The sequence below is a fragment of the Rhineura floridana genome, chromosome 2, assembly GCF_030035675.1.
Source record: "Rhineura floridana isolate rRhiFlo1 chromosome 2, rRhiFlo1.hap2, whole genome shotgun sequence".
NCBI lineage: Eukaryota > Metazoa > Chordata > Lepidosauria > Squamata > Rhineuridae > Rhineura > Rhineura floridana.
This window is the reverse complement of record NC_084481.1, coordinates 72,889,720-72,912,881: the sequence shown is the minus strand read 5'-3', so window position 1 is coordinate 72,912,881 and position 23,162 is coordinate 72,889,720. Positions and strand designations below refer to the sequence as shown.

General features: G+C 42.7%; 1 protein-coding gene across 3 annotated transcripts in view; it reads right to left on the bottom strand.

The window, feature by feature from the left end:
• NCKAP5 (NCK associated protein 5) overlaps positions 1 to 23,162 on the bottom strand; it is a 969,055-nt gene that overhangs the window by 852,426 nt on the left and 93,467 nt on the right. For all 3 annotated transcript variants that reach the window (XM_061608949.1, XM_061608950.1, XM_061608951.1), the window contains exon 5: positions 16,788 to 16,910. In XM_061608949.1, coding sequence (XP_061464933.1) covers positions 16,788 to 16,853 — 66 coding nt within the window. In that variant the 5' untranslated portion in view covers positions 16,854 to 16,910. The remainder of the gene's footprint in view (positions 1 to 16,787; positions 16,911 to 23,162) is intronic.

The window sequence follows — 23,162 nt, the reverse complement described above, 5'->3', positions numbered from 1 at the left end:
AATTCAGGGAAAAGGTTAAATAGTATATTAAAAATTAAGAAATTGTTTTCAATACACAGCTTCCAAGTCTGTTTCTTGCCAATATAAAATGTATCACACCAGCTTGATCTGATTGTTGCCATCTTAATAAATTCACTATGCTTGCTGAGGGACCACACCTTCCTCCTCTGGGAAAATCACACACACATTTTGCCTTGAGTTCATCTGTGAAACAGCCAGTATGGGGAAAGGGCACATTCTTTCCCATCTTTTGGACAGATCACCTTACAGCTTGGAAAAGAGGACCTCATTGTTCTCCTCATTACCTTGGCTTGCAAAACTACAAATATGATTAGGGTGGGCCATAGAATTAGTTGGAAATACAGTATTTAGCGAAAGATTTCCACAGACCTAAAGACTACTCATTTGACTGTATGCTGCTGTCTTTTACAATGGCCCTTTTCACTATCACAAGAAAAAAATATTCAGGGATGTTTGCAGGCCTAGTGTCAGGATTTGGCATAGTTGGGCACCTGTCGAGGCCCACAACACAGCAGGGGTCCCACATGCCAATCCCCAGAGCCTGCTGGGGTATTGCTGCCTCTCCTCCTTGCTTCCACTGCCAGATCAATTTCTCTGGTCAAGGATGCAAGCAGAAGAAAGAGTGAGGAACATAAGAAAAGCCCTATTGGATCAGGCCAAAGGTCCATCCAGTCCCAACATCTTATTCTCACTAGTGGCCAACCAGATGCCTATGGAAAGTCCATAAGCGGACATGAATGCAACAACACTCTCCTTATTCATGTTCCCAGCAACTGGCATTCAGAGACATACCGCTACCAACAGTGGAGATAGAATACAGCTTTAGACTCCATGCATTTTGAAGTGAAGCAGCAGCATCCATTTGCCATCCAATCTTGTTCTGGGTGGAGATGTGTACAGGCATACCTCGCTTAATGTCTCTTCACTTAACATTGCCTCGCTATAACGTACATGCTCCATACGTCCCCATGCCCCGCTTAACGTTCGCGCGCTTCACAATAACGTACACTTTATTGGCATGACGCTGCTGACATCTCGTGGTGATTGCGTGTACTACAAGTGAAGACAATTGCTTCACTTAACGTTTATTTTCGCTTTAAGTATACTCTCCGGTCCCATTGCGAACGTTAAAGTGGGGTATGCCTGTAATGGGTCCAGAGGAAGAGGGCAAACAAATAGACAGCAGTGATAGGGGTATGAGGTGGTCCCACTCAGACGGGACTCCGTATTGATGTCATCTTTGCATTCTCTTCCACTCTCCCCAAAACTTTTGAGCCAGTAGTATTTAGGGATGGAATCATTTATCAATTTTGGTTCTCTCAGTTTCTCATTTTTATAATCTTAAATTTGGTTCTCCACATTTCTGCAGAAATTTGCAGATTTTTCTAAAGAACAAATGAAAACTCTTCAGCATTCAGTGCAAATTTCTCCTAATAAATACATTTTTGTATGTACTTTTGACTAATGTACAGTTTTTTCACACAATTTGTCCTAATATAATGCATTTTTGTTTATTATTGTCACCAATACTGTATATGCATTTTATGCACACTTTCCCCTAATGTATGCATTTTTGTAAACATTGCTTGGTCGGAGAACTGCATCATAGAATTCAGATAAGTGCGAATTTCAAAGAATGGCTGTGTTTTGGTTCTCATATTGTTTCGGAAGTACACATTTGATAAATTTGGCTTTAAATGTGAACTGAATCGAATTTCTCCTCCATCCCTAGCAAGTGCTTAGTTTTAGCTCAAGTTTCAACTCAATACATGTTGGCCCCGAATGGAACACAGGAAGCTTCCTTATATCAAATCTAGCTCAGTAATGTCTTATAGCAGCTTTCCAGGGTTTCAAACAGGATCTTTTTTCCAGCCCTACCTGGAGATGCCAGGGACTGAACTTGGGACCTTTTGCATGCAAAGCAGATGCTCTACCACTGAGCCAATAATATTCTCTTTACAACAGCAGCTTCCCCATGCTGAATCAGGAGATTCTCAGACATTTATTTTATTATATATAATATATAATTGTATACTGTTATTTCATTTAAAAACACCAAAGTGGTTTACAAATTAAAAAACCTGTACAGTAAAAAAAAAAACATTAAAAAATTACAGTAAAAACTGAGGTCAACTATTGCAAAAAGACATCTTAATTGCCTGCATAAGCCTGGCAGAACAGAAAGGTTTTCAGCAGGCGTTTAAGGCTTCAAATAGAAGGTGCCTGCTGAAACTCTGTTGGAAGAACATTCCAGAGAAATGGGCCGATGATACTGAAGGCTCGATGTTAAATGAGCCTCATCAACTCAGGGGACAACCAAAGCTGCTCCTGCAGATGATCTGGGATATAAGGGTTCAGGTGGTCCCTAGGATACTCTGCTCCTAACTTTTCAAGGCTTTGTAAATTAATACAAGGACCTTGAACTTGGCTCAGTAGTGGATGGGCAGCCAGTGCAGATTTTTTAACAGTGGTGTCACATGTTGGCCATGTGCCCCCATCAGCAGTCTGGCCACCGCATTTTGCACCAACTGAAGCTTCCAAACCAGGGCCAAGGGTAGCCCCACATAGAGTGCATTACAGAATCCAGGCCATTCCTACCCAGGAACAGCTGTAGCTGATGAACCAGACAAAACTGATATGGCACTCCTAGCCACAGAGGATATCTGGGCCTCTAGTGACAAAGATGAATCCAGGAGTACCCCTAAGCTATGGACTTGCTTGTTCAGAGGGAGCGTGACCCCATCCAGAACGGGTAGCTTGCCTATCTCCCAAACATAGGAACTACCTACCTAAAGAGCCTCCATCTTCCCAGGATTCAGGCACAGTTTATTGGCCCTCATCAACTCCACTACAGCAATCAGACACCAATTCAGAACATTCACAGTCTCTCCTCATTCAGATGTTATGGAGAAATACAGCTGCATGTCTTCAGCATACTGCCGACACCTTGCTCCAAAATTCCTTAATTATCACTCCCAACGGCTTCATATAGATGTTAAATAGCACTCGGGAGAGAATAGTATCCTGCAGAACCCCATAGCACAAGTGCCAGGGGGCCAAGGAACACTCACCCAGTGCTACTTTCTGGACACAGCCCTGAAGGTAACAGAGGAACCACCGCAATGCAGTGCTTTCCAATACCAATCCCGCTAAGTCAGTCCAGGAGGATACCATGGTCAATGGTATCAAATGCCACTAAGAGATCAAGCAGAAGTAGCAAGGTCGCACTCCCCCTGTCTCTCTCATGATCAAGGTCATCCATCAGGGTGACCAAGGCTCATTCTGTTCCAAAACTGGGTCTGAATCCCGATTGTGATGGATCTAGAAAATCAGTCTCATCCAGGAATACCTGCAGTTGCTCCATAACCACCTTTTCCACTCCACCTTTGCCAAGAAAGGGGTGATGGCGACTGGTCTATAGTTGTTACACTCCATTGGGTCCTGTGTGGACTTTTAAAGAAGTGGATGCAATAACACCTCTTTAGGGCAGTGGGCATCACACATTCACGAAAGATGCATTAACCACACCAGTGACCAATTCAGTCACCCCATTCCAGCTAGTTTTATAAGACAGGATGGACAAGGATCTAATGAGCAGGTGGTTGGGCACATCACTGCAAGCATCTTGTCCACATCCTCAGGCCGCATAAACTGGAATTGATCCCACAATGCTGGGTTCGACATTGCATTGGACACCTTGCCTGGAACTGCCACAATAGCAGCGTCGAAATCACTATGGAGCTGAGCAACTTTGTCCTCAAAATGTTTAGCCAGCCAGTTACAGCTGGACACTATGTGCTCCAGAGGTCCAACCCCCTCATCAGGAGTGACCAACCTCTGGACTACACAGAGCAACTCAGCCAGGCATCTCATCAAGGATGCAATGGAGGCAGCAATATACGATCACTGCTGCCCCCACTGCCACATGGCTCATGATTATGAGCCTGAACATATGCCCAGTCAGCTCTGGAGCGAGATCTATTCCCTTGCCCGGTCCAGTTCATCAACAGCAGCTCCTCAGTACACCAAAGAGCAAAGCAGGCTCCACAGAACTAGAAAGAGCCTTCAGGAGCAATTGTGTCAATGGCTCTGTGAGTCTCACCATTCCATAGTGAGACTAGAACTCAACAGACTCACCTGCTCTGTCTACTGGAAAATCCCCTGAGCAGTCAGGAATCTATCAGATTCCATCAATCTCCAGGGGTGGACCATCCTAACTGGTCCCCCACTCCCACATGGCAGAATTGTCAGGGCAAGACCAAAGCTCACCAGGAAATGGTTTGACCATGATAATATCCATTCCACCAATTTCCAGACCACTACCCTCCCCACACGGAGCAAAGACTAGATTGAGCGTATGTCCGGCTCTGTGTGTTGGACTGATGACAATTTGAGATACACTTATAATTGCCATGGAGGGTATGAACTCCTGAACTGGACCTAAGGTGGCTTCAGCATGGATATTGAAGTCACCCAAACCACTGTTCTGGGTTCTTCCAACACCACACTTGAGACAACCTCAGCCAGCTTGGCCAGGAAGGTTGTTGAGCAGCAGGGTGGGTGGTACACCAACAGTAGCTCCAATCTACCTATTTGGCCCAACAGCAGGTGCAGACCATCCAGTACCTCTCCAAGAGAGAGGGGTTTCCCAGTGATAGGGAGTGAATTTCTGTGGACTACAGCAACCCCTCCCCTCCATCCCTCTAGTCTGGGCTGATGTTGCACTGAGTACCTGGGTGGACAGATTAGAATCAGATCTGGACAGCCCAGCTCCCCCACCCAGATCTCAGTGATACACACAAGGTCAGCCTGTTCATCCATGATTGTGAGCCTCAGCTCTCCCTTCAGGGGCAGGAAGGGGAGAGGCATGAGTTGCAGGCACCTCAGCTGTCTGAGGGCATGGAAGAACCAGCAATTATTGAGTCTGAGCAGGACCTTGGGAGGGGAAGCGAGCCTGAACTTGGGCCAATTCCCACTGATAGCATGATCTCAGAAGCAGAGAGAGCGCCGCCCCCAGTTGTCGCAGAGGAGCCGTTGGGGGAAGTTCAGGAGACTCTGCCAACTCCTCCCCAGCCAAGCAGTTCTCAGGATGCCAACAGTGTGACCTCGAGCCTACTCTGGAGCAGGTGTCTTCTGATGAACCATTGGAGACCCGCCCCCCGTCGCCTCGCACCCGCTGCCATAGGAAGTGGACAGGGCAGAGATAGGACTTGCGAAGGAGTCAGAGATTACACTTGACAACGTTCCCTACTTAAGCTGGCAGTGCACGGGGGGGGGGTTGCTGAGTCAACTTTCTTCACACGTCGTAGAGCATGTGTAGCTAGGGATTCTAGTGAGCCGGTATAGGTGTTTCTTATGAAGTGCAATGCCTTTGATGTATCCATTACTTTAATAAAATGAGATTTAATTGCACCCGTGTCTCAGTCTCTTGGTTCCAGCTCTGGACGGGACAATGATCAAATCATGGATCAGCATGGTTTTATTATGGACCGACCTGGCGTTCAGTAGTAGAATCATCAGACTGTCAGGGATAATATACACAGAACTATCCTCTGGATCCCTGGTGTCCAACACAAGTTTGGAGCTGGGACAAAAAGGTTATTTAAAAGAGAAAATTGGTATTAAAGCCAATATGTACATACTGCTGGCAGCTTTCCCTTAAAAGCAACCCTTCCACTATGTGGCATCGAAACATTATTGGACTCCAGTTCCCATCAGCTGGAGGCCCCCAAGTACCCTGTCCCTGCTCTAGGGTGACTCGGTATACAGTCATTTACCAAGAAGTACCTAACCATTGTGTACATAAAACTAAAGTAAGATGGGCATTTTTACTGTCCTTCCGATTGGAGAGCACTAGGTCCCCTGCTTCCTTGGATTTCTGATGAAGTACAGAAGTGGGGGAAGACCATCTTCACTACTTCACTACATAAACAGGTTATGGCAAGTTTATATTTGGCAAATGCATGGGGCCCAAGATTTCAAACACAAAGACAAACTCATCTACCTCTCTGGAAGTTGGCAAATGGCCATCTATATTCATCTTCACCATAGAGCTGATCTGGGAATGACTGACTATGGATAGGGGATAGCACATCCTGTCAAGAAAGGGTGATGGGCAGCTGTTAGTATTGGAAGTAGACCTAAGGTAATGATAACCTTTGCACCTTCGATAATATTGAGGTAAGTAGATGTAGATTGAGTAGGAAAGGGTAATGTAGAGCAGGTAGAGGCAAAAATGTCCTGGTGCAAGAAAGCACTTTTCACCAGTAGTGGTGATGTTAAGGCTGGACTTGGGCCCTGAAGTCCGAGGGCCCACCAATTACTAGCGGAGATAGCAGCAGATGATGTTAGTGTGCTGCCCAAACTTCTTATGGTTGTTACTGGGGGGGGGGCATTGTTTTTCGTATGTTGTATAATGTTAATGTTTTCTATGAATTTTTCATTTCCCTCCCCATGGTATAATGTATTTATGTTTATGCTTTATGGTTTGAAAGGTCACTTGGACACCTTTTAGGTAACAAGCAATTTGTTGTTGTTATGTGCCTTCAAGTCGACTACGACTTATGGCGACCCTATGAATCAGTGACCTCCAAGAGCATCTGTCGTGAACCACCCTGTTCAGATCTTGGAAGTTCAGGTCTGTGGCTTCCTTTGTGGAATCAATCCATCTCTTGTTTGGCCTTCCTCTTTTTGTACTCCCTGCTGTTTTTCCCAGCATTATTATCTTTTCTAATGAATCATGTCTTCTCATGATGTGTCCAAAGTGTGATAACCTCAGTTTCATCATTTTAGCTTCTAGTGACAGTTCTGGTTTAATTTGTTCTAACACCCAATTATTTGTCTTTTTTGCAGTCCATGGTATGCGCAAAGCGCTCCTCCAACACCACATTTCAAATGAGTTGATTTTTCTCTTATCTGCTTTTTTCACTGTCCAATTTTCACATCCATACATAGAGATCGGGAATACCATGGTCTGAATGATCTTGACTTTGGTGTTCAGTGATACATCTTTGCATTTTGAGGACCTTTTCTAGTTTTCTCATAGCGGCCCTCCCCGGTCCTAGCCTTCTTCTGATTTCTTGACTATTGTCTCCATTTTGGTTAATGACTGTGCCAAGGTATTGATAATCTTTGACAAGTTCAGTGTCCTCATTGTCAACTTTAAAGTTACATAAACCTTCTGTTGTCATTACGTTAGTCTTTTTGACATTCAGCTGTAGTCCTGCTTTTGTGCTTTCCTCTTTAACTTTCATCAGCATTCGTTTTAAATCATTACTGGTTTCTGCTAGTAGTGTGGTATCGTCTGCGTATCTTAAATTATTGATATTTCTCCCTCCAATTTTCACACCTCCATCTTGGTCCAATCCCGCTCTCCATATGATATGTTCTGCATATAGATTAAAAAAATAGGGTGATAAAATACACCCCTGTCTCACACTCTTTCTGATTGGGAACCAATTTGTTTCTCCGTATTCTGTCCTTAAACAAGCAATTAATAAGTTTAAATAATAATAGTAATACTGACGGCACGGCAGAAACAGGACTGGCATCAGCACACAACATGGGCATACCATTTATTTATTTTTAACATTTAGAGGGGTTGGGCTGTTGGATGTATGGCACAGTGAAGGGCCAAAACTCCAAGTGGACCCACATCTTAATTTCCCAGGGGCTTGTGGGGAGATGGAGAAATGTTCAAAAGGGACACCTTCCTAGCACTTGCATCCAGTTGGTAAGCTGGGGGAGAACGGAACAAAAAGGACAACTGCTCAGACCTGACAATGCTCCTGTTCACCAGTAATTTTACAGGTACCTCACTTGTTAAAACTAATCCGATTGCAAATTACAGTGCTGTATGACTAAGCTTTGAAAAGGTGAAAGCACAGGCAATCAACCTCCGAAGAAACAATTCACTGCACTCTGCTTTTGAAAATTGAAAGCTTCTCATTAAAAAAACCTAAATACTTCTATTTTATAGAGGCTAGATACTTGTAAAGATAAAACGTTCTCAAGAAGGCTGCTCAACTAAATGCCATCACAGCTGTAAGTGTCAATCCAAAGCAATTCCCAAGCCAGCCTAGGAATTACTCTCATAAATAAAGAGCACAGCGTGGAGCACTGACTTTTCTGATCACAATGTGTCCTGGATAAAACAGAACAGTTTTAGGTCAGGCAAAGGCCTCAGTTTCTGGTGGGTCTTTTATTATTTTCACAGGCAGCACTGTACAGAGAGTGTGCAAAAAGCTACATTTTCTCACAGCAATCATGATTTTGTCTATAATGTGTTTTTTATCTACTTTGTTCTTTGTTACAGAAGGCTTTTTTTTAAAAAAGTGTATTTGAAGAAAGCTTAAAATTCTTTCAGGTAGCAGCTTTAATAGCCACAATAGCAGCCCAGTTTTCCTGATGCAAAAATCAAATAAAGAAACTTTAATCACCATTTGAACAGCCCTAACAACTTTTTAAAAAAAACCTAAATGTTTTCTTAGACTTTTTAAAAATGAAAAAGCTTTAAATGAGTTTTGATAAGATGTACCACATTACACATTAAACTTTAAAAATGAATATAGATTATCTGTAAGAGCTATACATTATCTAAGCTAATGATCTAATGTCCATTTCCAAGTTCTAATTCACAGTGCTGTAAAGTTCAAATGGAATCGTGAGAGGAGACAAAAAATAGGGATGCGTATATTTACAAGTTATGAAACTATTTTTAACTAAATGCATTCTGGTTTGGGGTCTAGACTCCTGTTCTAAAATAATATATGGAGCCAGACTCTATGATGTCATGCCTTTACCACAACTTTAGAGACAGAAATACATTTATCTGCATTCTGAATACCATTTTTGTTGTTCTTATTTTAAATACAGGGCATGCCTCATATCAAATGCATTGGCAAATGCTTTCTGTTCAATATAGAAAGGGGGATGACATAAAGAGTAGCTGGAGAGAACTGAGCATTTATTGGCTAAGGCTAACCCTGTTCTAGTATGTTATGGCCATTAAGGTTGCAAAAATGATGATGGTGTGCAGGTACACAGCCTTTTACCAAGTCAGACCACTGGTCCATCTAGCTCATTATTGTCTACCAGGGGTCACCAACCTTTATGAACCAAGTAGGCATATTTGCAAACCAGTGGGAGAATCATGGGTACCATACACACACCAAAACCAAAACATTGGCTGAAACAGAATGCTTTTTTCAATCCTAATTTCTTTTTTTAATTTAATTTTTATTAATTTTTAAATAACAAAACATGTACAGAGACATAGTACACTGCTAAACGTTAGTACATCATGTGAATAAATAAACCCCTTTTACAAAACATCCTCTTATCAGGGAGTTGGATCTGCACTAAACGGGTCTCACCAAAAGTAGAACTGAACCACGGGAGGCCAAATAGTGTTATCTACAGTGTTAACATATTTTAGTAAACTGGAACCACAGAACAGAAAACTTGTCATTTTTATTTGCTCCCCTAGCCTTTCTGCATTCCTGTGTTGGCTTCTCATTAAGCGCCAACTGCCAGAATTCACATACCAGTTGGTAACTGACAATGAATTTAGTTCCTTCCAATTAGCAGCAATTTCAAGTCTGGCAGGAATTAACCTCAGAATCCGGTCTTTGTGATCTAGGACATCAGTGACTGTCTCCGTGAATAGCAGCACAATCTGCTGCATGATTTGACTAATCAATTCAAACATTGTTACCTAGAAATTTTTCACATGATCACATGACCACCAAAGGTAAAATAACGTACTCTTCACAACCCCTCCAACACATGGAAGACAGATTTATAGCTAACTAAGATGGACAGGGGTCCATTGCCATCTATATATTAGTTCCAACCAACCTCTGAGACACATGCCAAAGTAGATTTTACACGTGATCTGGTCCACATACTGTTCCATTCTAAATCAGTGAACTTTGCATTTAAGAGCTCTTATACCTCCCTTCTCTGGATATTTTATATCAAGAAGCATAAATTGTTGAGATCACTCCCTTTATGTCCCTTTCACCATCTTCACATAACCAAACAGGGTGAGGAATCTTGGCAGTCCCACCACTCTATATAAATATCTGACAGAAGGCTCCGGCTTTCCTTAACCATGTAGCAGACACATTTTGCAACAGAGAATCAACCTTCTCCAGGGAGATAGGGCATCCCTTATCAAACAAATCCCACATAGTCCACAGACCATGGGATGCCCAATCTTGAAATTGCTTATATTTACCTAGATGTCTAAAATGTGGGTAATCTATGAAAGGGATAAGTGGGGTGGGATTGGGAGTCAAACCCTTCCTCCATTGTCTCCAGACTGTGAATGAGATCCTCAAAAATGGATTTGGGAGGTTGTTAATATCAGGAGGAGAAGGAAGCAAAAAAGGTATTAAAGACAGCGAAGGACATGATGGCTCCAACTCCATCCCCACCCATGAGATTCCTTTGCACTCTGTAATTACATATAACAGTTGTTTCAATTGAAATGCCTCAAAATATAACCACAAGTCAGGAAATCCAAATCCCCTCTTCAACACCGATCTATATACAATTGCCTTGTTAAGTCTAGATCATTTCCCCTTCTCACTAAATTGTTCCATGAGATGTTGCCAGCACTTGAACATTGGGTCTGGTATTGCAAAGGAGACACTGGAAAAGAAACATAAATTTGGAAAGGATCATCATTTCCAGAGCTGCAATATGATCAAGCCAGGATAAACTGAGATCCTTCCAGTTTGCAATCTCTTTATGAATAGAACCAAGGAGAGGATAATTCCTTCTCCGTAGTTGACAGTAATCTTTAGTTGTATTAATCACCAGATAGTGCAGACTGCTGAAAGAGTCCCAATGTTGATTGTAATTGGGTTTGTATAGGTGATGGTATATTCATACACATTAGCTCTGATTTATTATAGTTAATTTCCAGACCTGCACATGTACTGTAGTCGTTCAGGTGTTTTTGATGATCTGGGACTGCTGAACTAAGAATGTTGTCCACAAAAATATTTATATGTGAGCTACCATTGATATCTATACCTTTGATAGTTGGATCTACTGTAATTTTGTCTATCTAAACCTCAATCTCTATTGAGAACAGAATAGTCGAGAGGCGGCAGCCTTGTTTAGTCCCCCTGGAGATCTTGATATATGCGGAGTCTAAACCAGTAACTCTGATAGTAGCAGAAGACTCAGAATATAATTGATGGCTAACATTCACAAAACAAGGGCCAAAATTCAATTTATCAAGGAGGGTGATAAAAAAGTCCATTCCAGATGATCAAAAGTCTTGAATGTATCTACAGATAATAAGGAAAGAGCTCTATCATAACGCTTGCTAAAATGTCATTTTCATAGTAATGAGGAAAGGCATCACTAATATCACTAGTGGACCAGCAGCTGTCCCCACCTGCAGCTGAAATTCCTAATATCACATTTCTAGTGTGTTTTTTCCTTCTGACTGCATTTGCTAATAATCTAGAGTTCTTATTTCCAAATTCATAATATCTCTTATTGAGATATGTTACATTTGTATTATATAGACTTCCGAGGCCTGAAACTCAGCCTGTTATACTTTTGAACTTTATACTTATAAACTCAGTCTATATACTTTTGAATTACCAGTAAAGTTTCAAGTTTTGCAATGTCTGACAGTAGAATTTCCTGCTCTTGTGTCTTGTGCTTGTGGATCCAGAAAGTGTCTTTAATACATAAGCCCCACATGATGGCTTTAATTGCATCCCACACTGTGGCCTAGGGCAAAGCTGGAGTGGTATTGAGGGAGAAGTATTTGTTTAAAGCTGTCCTCAACTGATCCAGAGCATCTCTCTCATAGAAGATATTTGGACTGAGTCTCCAGGCCACAGTGTAGGGTTGCACATCCAACAAGCTGAGGGATATAGTAATGGGAGCATGATCTGATACCGTGATGTTACCAATATCACTGCATTGAAGAGAGTTTAACAAATCCTTTGAAAGAAGAAAATAATTGATCCTGGAATGGGTTTTATAGCGCTTGCAAAGTAACCTGGAGAAACGAAAGCTGACCATCAGGATAGTATAAAGTTGCCATGGTCACTTTTACTTGGCCTAAGGTACATTGTAAAAAGAGATAGCACCTCCAGGAATCTACTATCTGACTGTCTAGTATGAATGTGCATTTCTTTGCACACAAAATTGCTACCTCTCCAGACTTAGAATTACCAGGGACTGAATAATGCTCTCCAATCCAGCTTTGTTTGGGTTTGTTTGAGGAGGGAGATTTTTTGATGCATTTCTTGCAAGAAAACTCCCCCCTTAACAAATGTTCAATTCTGGCCATTTATATTTGAACCCAGACCTTTGGCATTTAGAGAAAACAATTTGATGTCACCCATATTAGGGGAGGAGAAAATGCCCATCAAAAGCAGTGAGCAAGTAGTGATATGCATGGCATGGACACTGTTAAACATAGAACAAAACCTCAAACAACAGCAAAACCATGGTTGGAAAAATAAACTCCATTCAAATTGCAAAGCTTTTTGGGACAGAAATCCGCATGTGGGGATCCTCACAGAGCAACTCATGGTGTTGCTACTGTCCAAGGGTTTTGAGATTGAGCCATAATATAAAGGAGGGGAGGAGTTTGAAAAAGATCTTGCTGAAACAGCATCTCTCCACTGGGAACTCTACTCCAAAGATAAATGCCAGTGTGTAGAGATAGGTCTTATGACAGGGTAATGTGCATAGATTGAAAAAGGAGGGATCAAACTATATTGTGCTCAGATGTAAAGCTGTATGACAAGGGGCTCTCTGTCAGGATCGCTGGTGGGGTTACGATATCTTCTTGCTAGTTCATTATATCATCATAAAAGTTGGATCCAGTCTGCACCACCTTTTCCTTTTCCTATCTGCTCCATTCTTGCGAATGTTGTTTCCTATGTACATCATCACCCTGTTTTGGAGGCAGATTTGAGAGTGGGAGATTCAGATCAGATAGTAAAACTGCTGCTTGCACAGTTGAGGCTGTATGCATCCTCCCCTTATGAAGCACCATAAACTTAGAATCATAGAATAGGAGAGTTAGAAGGGGCCTATAAGGCCATCAAGTCCTGTGCAATGCAGGAATCCAAATCAAAGCATTCCCGACAGATGGCTGTTCAGCTGCCTCTTGAATGCCTCCAGTGTCGGAGAGCCTTACTTATCCGAACTGAAACGGATAGCCCCATCTGTAGGGAATGGCAGTTTTTTGAAGTGTTTCAGTCTATGGTCGAAATTTCTTATGTCACCAAAGTGTGTCAGGACTGATGTCCTGAAAGACCTGTAGTTCCATTTCTTTATATTGCAAACTTCTCACATTATTTGAAGTCTTTAGTACTTGTTCATGTTTTTTTAAAAACAATCAAAGCAAATAATGATGTCTTGAGGCGGGGCTCCCTCTTTAACACTTCTCCCTGCTACTCTGTAAACTCATTCAATGTCTAAATCTGAGCGCTGGATCTCCAATTTCAACTCACTGAATAATTCTGGAATAAAGGCAGTCATATCCTATCCTCCTTCTTGCTCTGGAATCCTGTGTAGACGAATATTCCTATAAGGGGCTTTATCCTCCTGCTCCTCCAGCTTAATTTGTAGATCCGTTATGCATCCACCATTTTATAAGATCTAGCTTTCTGTTGAAGACTCATATCTAGGGCCTTGTTAGCTGCAACAGTGACTTCCTTAAATTGTGATTTTAAGTCTTTGATAGAAGCCTCTATTGGCTTTAAAGCTTTCACTCAGTCTTGGGCAAGGTCCTGTCTGAGCTGTTGCATCTGATGTGCAAGTTCTTCTGCCCAAGAGGGCTCAGGCTGAGCATTAGAAGATTTTCCTACCCTTGTCTTCCCCACCACCATGGTGGCCTCATCAATTTCACTGTGGCCTGAGATGGTCAGAATCTTCAGATCATTCAGGTGACAGCTGCTACGACTGAAGAAATGTGTCTGACCTTGAATTTCCCTTGAGCTCCATTCCCTTCTCTTCTTGTGCCCAATACAGGAAAATTAGTGATTGATTACCCTGTTTTCACATGCATTAAAACTGGTGAAGTAATGCCAAATAGGATTAAATGTCCATCTTGCTTAAGCGCAAGCCACGCCTCCTTCAATCCTAATTTCAGCGGTGGTGGGAGGGTTGGGAGAGAAGCCTCCAGCTCCCATCAGCCCCAGCCACCATGGCCAATGGGCAGGGATGATAGCGTTGTAGTCCCACAACATCTGGAAGGATACAGGTTAGCCACCTCTAGTGCCTGCCAGCCTAATTTATCGTGATGGCAGGTTCATAAGCCCGGCTTCCTGAGACCCAAGCAGGCTTGTACAGTTATAGGTGGTTCTTCAAATAACTTGGTCCCAAACTGTTTACAGTTTTAAAAGTCACCACCTACACTTTAAACTGGTCCCAGAAACAACCTAGAAATCAGTGCAGCTGATATAGTATAGGTGTTGTATTATTTGACTGCTTGGTCACCAAAAGCATACATTCTACACCAGAAGAACCTTCCAAATCATCTTTAAAGGCAGTCCCATGTGGACCATATTACAATAATTTAGTCTGTATGTTATCAGGTGTGCACAACTATGAGAGGGTTCCTTTGTCCCAGGCACTAGAATAATTCAGCTAAGGCAGGGACAGAGAGCTAATTTGGTAGTACATCCTGTTGTGGTGTTACTCCCTTTCCATGTCTAGACTCCTCTGCTTTCTTGAAAAAAGTCTGCATAATAGGCATACATTTCAAAGTATTTTCCCGCATTGTGGAGATGCACTGAGGAGAAAACATCACCTGCTGATCCCCAGCCCATCAAACAGTTCTAAGCTACAGAAACTCTGCTTTAAATTATTAGCATATTATAGTAATAGACAACCCTAAATGATTCCTACATCCTACACTACTGTGAGGCTCACACAACTGTGGCTACGCTGCTGATGAATTATTTAGCTCAGGCTAAAGGGAATCGGCTGTTAAAGAAAATGAACATGGGGATGTACCTTGATTTATTTTCCAAGGCAGAAGGGCTCTCCTTTCATCTCCACAACTACTCCACTACTGACCCAGGAAGAGGAGGTGATTTTGATTTCCATCTCCTCTTTCCATTCTTTCCCAGATCAGCTGATTTCATCATCCACAGAAATCTCATACCAAACTCTCTACACTTGGACTTTGAAGGGTAGTCACTAAACATGTCAGCAACCTCCTGAAACATTGACCCTGGGAACTTAATTTATTTGAAAAGAGAGCTGCTCCTTTGTCAACTGCTTAGAAGCACACAAATTTCTTATGCTTAAAGTGAAGGAAGGCGGCAGTCACACAAATGGGAATTTGGCCTGAATGAGGTACTTTGACTTTTTGTTTTCTGGCTTCCTGTTATTGCTTGCCCTCCCCTATTATTTGCAAATGCATTCCGTTAGCTTCAGTAGAGCTTATTCTGCTGACTAAATACATTCAACATTATGGCACAAGCACATATTTTACCATTAGATAAATGAGCAAGGAGAGTTTTAGAGCATGTTGTAATTCTCAGGAGTTGTCCAATACGTTATCCAACTCCACCTTTACTCTCTGTGAAACTCTCTGTGAAAACTCTTCCAAAGGACACTGCCATGACATGATCGAAAAAGAATTCTGTTAATGTTAAGGAGACACCCATAATTTAAACTGTTTCAAACGACTGGGCAGATCCTGATATACTTGCCCCCATCCAAATATTGTTGCAAAGTTTACAGATAACCCCTAAAAAGTGGCTGTGTTGACAACCGCTGAAAGGGAAGCTCTGTTCACTCCAGTGTTTGGCACATTTGAGTAATATTAGTATAGGTTCATATGATGTCTCTATAAAGTGATGTTATGGAAACAGGTACATGCTTTGCACATATAAATAACAATGGAGCTTTAGTGCTCATCAAATCACAGATTTCTTGCTCAGGAGGACTTTGGGTAGAACTTCCACGCATTTGCTATACATAACAGATCCACCATGTGTATGCTCAGTAGAGAGTTGCATCTAGTGACAGCTCCATGAGTTTGTGCATGCCACATTCGGTTACATCTTAAGAGTACACCTAAAAAAATGTAGTGTATGAATAGGTCCCAAGTCATTTCCACTGTTAGGGGAGTAAAAGGCTAACCAAGAAAACACATCTGTCACTTATATAGAAAGAACATGGTTTTAGGGTCCATCTATGTTCACTGTAGCCAAAACCATCACCGGCGTTAATAGGGCCACTTCACACAACAGTAGCAAACCCAGATTTGCCATCCAGTGTACATTCGGGGAGCTGCAGCCAATCCTGTTTTCCAGGGATGCCTGTATGATGCCTATATGCCACACTGACGTTACACAGTTTTAGATGGACACTTAAAAAACACAAGGTACAAAACAGCTATAGAACACAGCCACAGATGTATAGGTTTCTTGTTATTTGAAGCAATATTATTTAATTAAACCACTTTCCTTGTTAAGCCTTCACCACTGATGTCCCTTTTACAGGGCATCCATGATCCTCTAAACTCCAAATGGACATGGCATCATTTTTCTTCTGAAACTCTGATCAAGAACACCAAGGTGTCAAGTTCCTTCAAAGCTATCAACAGTTGCAGTTCATTGCTATATTATTTTAGCATTTGCTTACATTTGGCTACTAAGAAAAAGTCTCTTGCAATTTTGACAATACAACATCTCCAACATGTGTCCAAGGATATCCATTAGCCAAAAAGATAGCCCAAACTGCAGAAATGTTTTTGTACTCACCATGAGACTGCTGTCTAAAGAGAATCTTTTGCTAAACTCCTTTTTCACTAGATGCCTTTTGTCCATGGCTGGACGTTCTTTATTGTGTGGTCTACTAGAAATGCCAGGTTTTTGCTATTTGCACTGTGGGAGGAGAAACACATTTAAAAAACCACTTAGTTGATTTAATTAAAGATACACCATTTGTGTCAATGAAATTAGTTTGGCAAATAACTTCTTTCATCTTGAAAATGCTACAGAATACATCCAGATCACACAGTGCTTACAAAAAGGAAAGGGAAACTCGCAAGTCATTGGAAGGTAAAATGATTGGAGAGACAAAAGCTGCAATGAGGTTGGCCTGAAGGGCTGCAGCTCAGTGGTAGATCATTTGCTTTGCATGCAGAAGGTCCCACGTTCCATCCCTTGCATCTCCAGGTAGGACTAGGAATGTTTCCTGTCAGAAACCCTGGAAGGTTGCCTGTCAGTTTCTAGTTCAGTATTGAAATAAATGGACCAATGGCCTAATTATAAATGCAGCTTCCTATGTTCCCAATACCTTACCACATGTTGGTAAGGAACAGCTCTTCATGAGTCACTCATGGACCACTTAAATGAGAATTTAAATGCATGGAGAATCATAGAATAGTAGAGTTGGAAGGGGCCTATAAGGCCATCAAGTCCAACCTCCTGCTCAATGCAGGAATCCGAATCAAAGCATTCCCGACAGATGGCTGTCCAACTGCCTCTTGAATGCCTCCAGTGTTGGAGAGCCCACTATGTTTATTTGCTAAGCCAAATGCTCCATGCATTTAAATTCTCATTTAAGTGGTCCATGAGTAACACTACATCAGGGAATCAAGGAAGTCCCAGGCATCAATCTCTCCCAGCTGTGCCCACCTGGGTACTCGGTTCAGCATCTGGGTAGATCCAAGGGTCGGGGAGGGGGAATCGCTGTGGTCTATAGAAGTTCCATCCCTCTTGTTAGGCAGCCTATCCAGGTAGCTAATGGTCTGGAGTGTCTTCATATTACGTTGGGCCAGCGAGACAGACTGGGAATACTGTTGGTGTACCGTCCACCCTGCTGCCCAACAGCCTCCCTAACTGAGCTGACGGAAGTGGTCTCGAGTCTGGTGTTGCGATCCCCCAAATTTTTGGTATTGGGGGATCTCAACATTCATGCCGAGACCACTTTGTCTGGGGCGGCTCGGGACTTCATGGCCTCCATGACAGCCATGGGGCTGTCTCAATTTGTTACTGGCCCTACGCATATTTCGGGACACACTCTAGACTTAATTTTTGCTACTGGAACAGGGGATGGTGATCTGGGAGTAAGGGATTTTACATCTATTCCTCTGTCATGGTCAGATCATCGCCTATTGAGGTGTAGGCTCACAATGTTTTCTCCCCTCTGCAAGGGTGGAGGACCAATTAAGATGGTCCGTCCCCGGAGACTAATGAATCCTGAAGGCTTTCAGAAGGCTCTGGGGAGTTTTCCGGCTGATAAAACTGACGCTCCTGTCGAAACCCTGGTCAATCTGTGGAATACAGAAATGACCCGGGCAGTTGACACGATCGCCCCGGTGCGCCCTCTCCTCTGCAGAGCTCAAGTGGCTCCGTGGTTCACCCCGGAGCTAAGAGTGATGAAGCAAGAAAGGAGAAGGCTTGAGTGCAAATGGAGATGAACTCCCGACGGCTGTGGTCTTGCACTTGTGAAGGTCTCTACCAAGCTCTATGTGAAGGCGGTGAGGGCAGCGAAGAAGCAGTACTTTGCTGCCTCCATTCAGTCATCTTCTAACTGCCCAGCGGAACTTTATAAAGTTGTTCGGGGACTTTTACACTCTGGGCCTCAGAACGCAATAATACCATCAATAGCCCGCTGTAATGAGTTTGCGAGACACTTCCAAGATAAGATCACGAACATCCGCCGGGACCTTGACTCCAATATTGTAGCAGCTGAGCCTAATGAGGTGTCCGGAGCACAGTCTTGTCCTGTTTTATTGGATGAGTTTCAGTTGGTACAGCTCGAGGATGTGGACAAGGTGCTTGGACAGGTGCGGGCGACCACTTCTGCTCTGGATCCTTGCCCCTCATGGCTAATAAAAGCTAGCAGGAATGGAACAGCCGGATGGGCCAAGGAGGTGATCAATGCCTCCCTACGAGAGGGAGTGGTACCACCCTGCCTGAAACAGGCAGTGGTGAGACCGCTCCTAAAGAAACCCTCCTTGGACCCTGAAAATTTTGACAACTATAGACTGGTAGCAAATGTTCCGTTCTTGGGCAAGGTCTTAGAGCGTGTGGTCGCTCACCAGCTCCAGGGGCTCTTGGATGAAACTGATTATCTGGATCCATGTCAATCGGGCTTTCGGCCGGGGTTTGGTACAGAAACAGCCTTGGTCGCCCTGTATGATGACCTCTGTCAGGAGAAAGACAGAGGGAGTGTAACTCTGTTGGTTCTCCTTGATCTCTCAGCGGCTTTTGATACCATCGACCATGGTATCCTTCTGGGACGTCTTGCGGACTTAGGAGTTGGAGGCACTGCTTGGCAGTGGCTGTGCTCCTACCTCGAGAATCGTCTCCAGAAGTTGATGCTTGGGGAGCATTACTCGAACCCCTGGATACTCCAATATGGGGTCCCACAGGGTTCAGTTCTGTCCCCCATGCTCTTTAATATCTATATGAAGCCGCTGGGTGAGGTCATTAGGAGATTTGGAGTGCGTTTCCAGCAATATGCTGATGATACGCAGCTCTACTTCTCCTTTTCATCTTCCTCAGGTGAGGCTGTTAATGTACTAAACCGCTGCCTGGCCGCGATAATGGACTGGATGAGAGCTAACAAACTGAGACTCAATCCTGACAAGACTGAGATGCTGTTGGTGGGGGGGCTCTCTGCCCAGATGGATGATGTCCGACCTGCCCTAGATGGGGTTACACTCCCCCTAAAGGAGCAGGTCCATAGTTTGGGGGTCTTATTAGATCCGCTCCTGTCACTGGAGGCTCAAGTAGCCTCGGTGGCACGGAATGCGTTCTACCAGCTTCGGCTGGTAGCCCAACTACGACCCTATCTGGAGAGGGAGAACCTCGCCACAGTTATCCATGCTCTGGTAACCTCTAGGTTGGACTACTGTAATGCACTCTACGTAGGGTTACCTCTGAAGACGGTTCGGAAACTTCAGCTGGTGCAGAATGCAGCGGCCAGAGTCCTTAGTGGGACTAAAAAATTTGATCATATAACACCTGTTCTGGCCCAGCTGCACTGGCTACCAATATGTTTCCGGGCCAGATTCAAAGTGTTGGTTCTTACCTATAAAGCCCTTAACGGCATCGGACCGCAATACCTGGCGGAACGCCTCTCCCGCTATGTACCTACCCGGTCACTGCGCCCGACGTCGAAGGCCCTTCTCCGTGTCCCAACGCATAAGGAGGCACAGAGGACGACAACTAGAGCTTGGGCCTTCTCGGTGGTGGCCCCCGAACTATGGAACGCCCTCCCTGACGAGATACGCCTGGCGCCTTCTCTGTTATATTTTCGGCGCCAGGTAAAGACCTACCTCTTTGCCCAGGCATTTAAAAATTTTAAAAAAATTTAAAATTGAATTTAAATTTGGAATTTTAATTATGTTTTATTGTGTACTGTATTGTATTTACATCCGCTTGTATTTTAATCTGTTTTATTATGCTGTTCACCGCCCTGGGAGCTTATTGCTATAGGGCGGTCTAGAAATGTAATAAAATAAATAATAAATAATAATATGGTCTGAAGGCACATAAGGCCAGCTCCCTGCTGAAGCTAAGCAGGGTCAGGTCTGGTCAGTGCCTGGATGGGATACCGCTTGGGTACCATATGTAAGACACCTTGGCTTTCTATCATGAAAAGAAAGGCGGGGTATAAATGTAATAAATAAATAAAAATAAAGGAAGGCTGCAGATCGACCTTGACAATAAGGAGTCTTATTTGATCATGAAATGAACATGTGTAGGGTATAATATTATGGCAGCAGGACGTGAAATTGTCCCATTAGGACTTCAGCTTCCCTTCCCTCTCCTCCTCCCCTGCCCCCCCCCAAATCTGCTCTCGGGAGTCCCAAACCCTCCAGAGCAGATATGTGGGGGCATAAGGACTCAGGGGGAGAGGAGAGGGACATTTCATTGCAAAAGCACAACTCCTTATGTGAATAGGACAACCTCGTTGGATACAATCCTCTATCTCCAGCCTATACATATATATTAATAGAATTGGCTGAACAGAGCCCCAATACACAGAGTCCGTTCAGGCATTCAATGAATGTACATAGTCTGGAGGTGGACTATAACATCTATAGTGCCTTGCCACATGAATTCTCCTCAGGATTTTGCTACCTGAGGGAAAGGTCAAGAGGGTGTCCCTTCCATTCCATGTTCAGATGGACCGGCAGTTGAATCTTACTTCTGTACTAGTGACAGTGCAGCATCATTCACCTCACCTAGTTTAGGGGGCACAGAGAAGCTCACATGGCACACATAACTCTGTGTTATTTGTTAATAATAATACTGAAAGACTCACATACTTCCATTGTTTCATTATCACTGGATTTAACTCATTCAGGGTAACATTTGGTTACACTTTTCAGAATGTATTCAAATATTTTATACACACCCTATATAATATGAACAGAATGAAGTGTAGTTTTCCTTTCAATTTATGGAACTTAAACACTTGTGCACAGTGCTTTTTTGGTTAAAAAAATGAGGTGCCAATACTCATACAGTGGAAGCCCATTATAACGCAGTTCACTGTACCACAGATTCAGATATATCACGGGTATGACAATGGGCCTGAGTTCAATACTGTATACAGTACCACAGTCTCCATTATAACACAGAACCCCTATAATGCAGCTGCATTCTTTGTCCCCCAACCTCTGCATTATGATGAGCTTCTACTGTATCTTGACAGAAGTGCTGTGGGTGCAGCATTAAATGGGCAGCAAAAAAAGAGGAGGTGCTGGTACTCCATACAAGTGAGTAGTCACAAATAGCCCTGCTTGTGTAGCTGGTTTTTCAAGGTCTGTAGCCTTCAGCCTTTTTTAAACCCCAAGAGCCTCCTGATTCTTCTAAACGGTTTTAAAATTCAAAGTAGAGGAACTGGAGGAGCTAAGAATGAAATTCTGGCATACCAACAGTGATATACACAGCATTTTAATTATACAGACACCTGTTCATCACCAACGTTTAGTATTTCACGTAGGTCACTGAGCAGCCATCTCATAGTAATGACTTTCACCCACTGCCAACCTGGTCTGAATCTGAAATGCTATTTTGGGGGTTAAAGGCTAAAATTCCAATTATCAGAAGTATGAGCTATCCAATTTCCTGCATTACCATACTGTGAAAGCAAGCTTGAGTGCTCTATATGTTTTCAGATACATGGAATCATGTATAAATTACGACATTAAAATATTAGTTGCGTTGCTTTACTATTTTAGTAAGTGTTAATAATTGATAGTGAAGGAATGTCTGATGAAGTACAATATCCTAGTATGTTTATTCATATGCATTGGCTAATACTCAGACCGATTTGAGAAAGATCCTTTATTTATTTATTTAATTTATTGATTTAAACTATTTCTATCCCGCCCTTCTACCTTACAATAGGGCACTCGGGGTGGCTACAATAAAATCACACACATATATAATAAAATACACAAGAAAAACACAAAACATTAAATTAAAATGCATAAAATACTATTAAAATACATAAAATGCATTATGCATACACATACAAACATACATACATGTATATATGTGCATATATATGTTTGTATCATAGAGCAAGCAAGAGGAAAAGAAACATAATATAGCAGGCAATTCACAATTTCTCTGCATGTAGGATTAATTAATAATGATCATGTCTTAATTTTTTTCTTAATAAAAACAATAAATTCAGCATATTCAACAATGGGGTCATAAACCATAGTTTATGATTTATTAAATGACAGCTCAACGTTCTGTCCAAACTAGGGACCTCTGGCTTAAAGTTGGTTAACAAACCAGGATAATAAGCCAGGATATGATCCTGCTGGTCTGTTAACTGACATAAAGTTCCCATTAAACCAGAATGTGGAACCCTGGCTTGTAACAAGCCAAGATCTCAGCTCCAAAGCCAGTGGGTGGTGGGAACATGCAGCTATGGTACTCACCCACAACTTTCTAAACCATGCTTTATAAAGCCATGGACAAACATATGAATGTTGCCATTCTGTTAGTGTCAATACATGCTGTATCTAGATGACAGGATGTTTGTAGGAAGCAATTCTTATCATTTCTAGAATAATGTCAATTCAAATCCTTAATAAATCCTCTTGATCTGCTGTTAGAGAGAAGAATAAAGCAGAGGTGAGTGTTGCTCACCAGTGC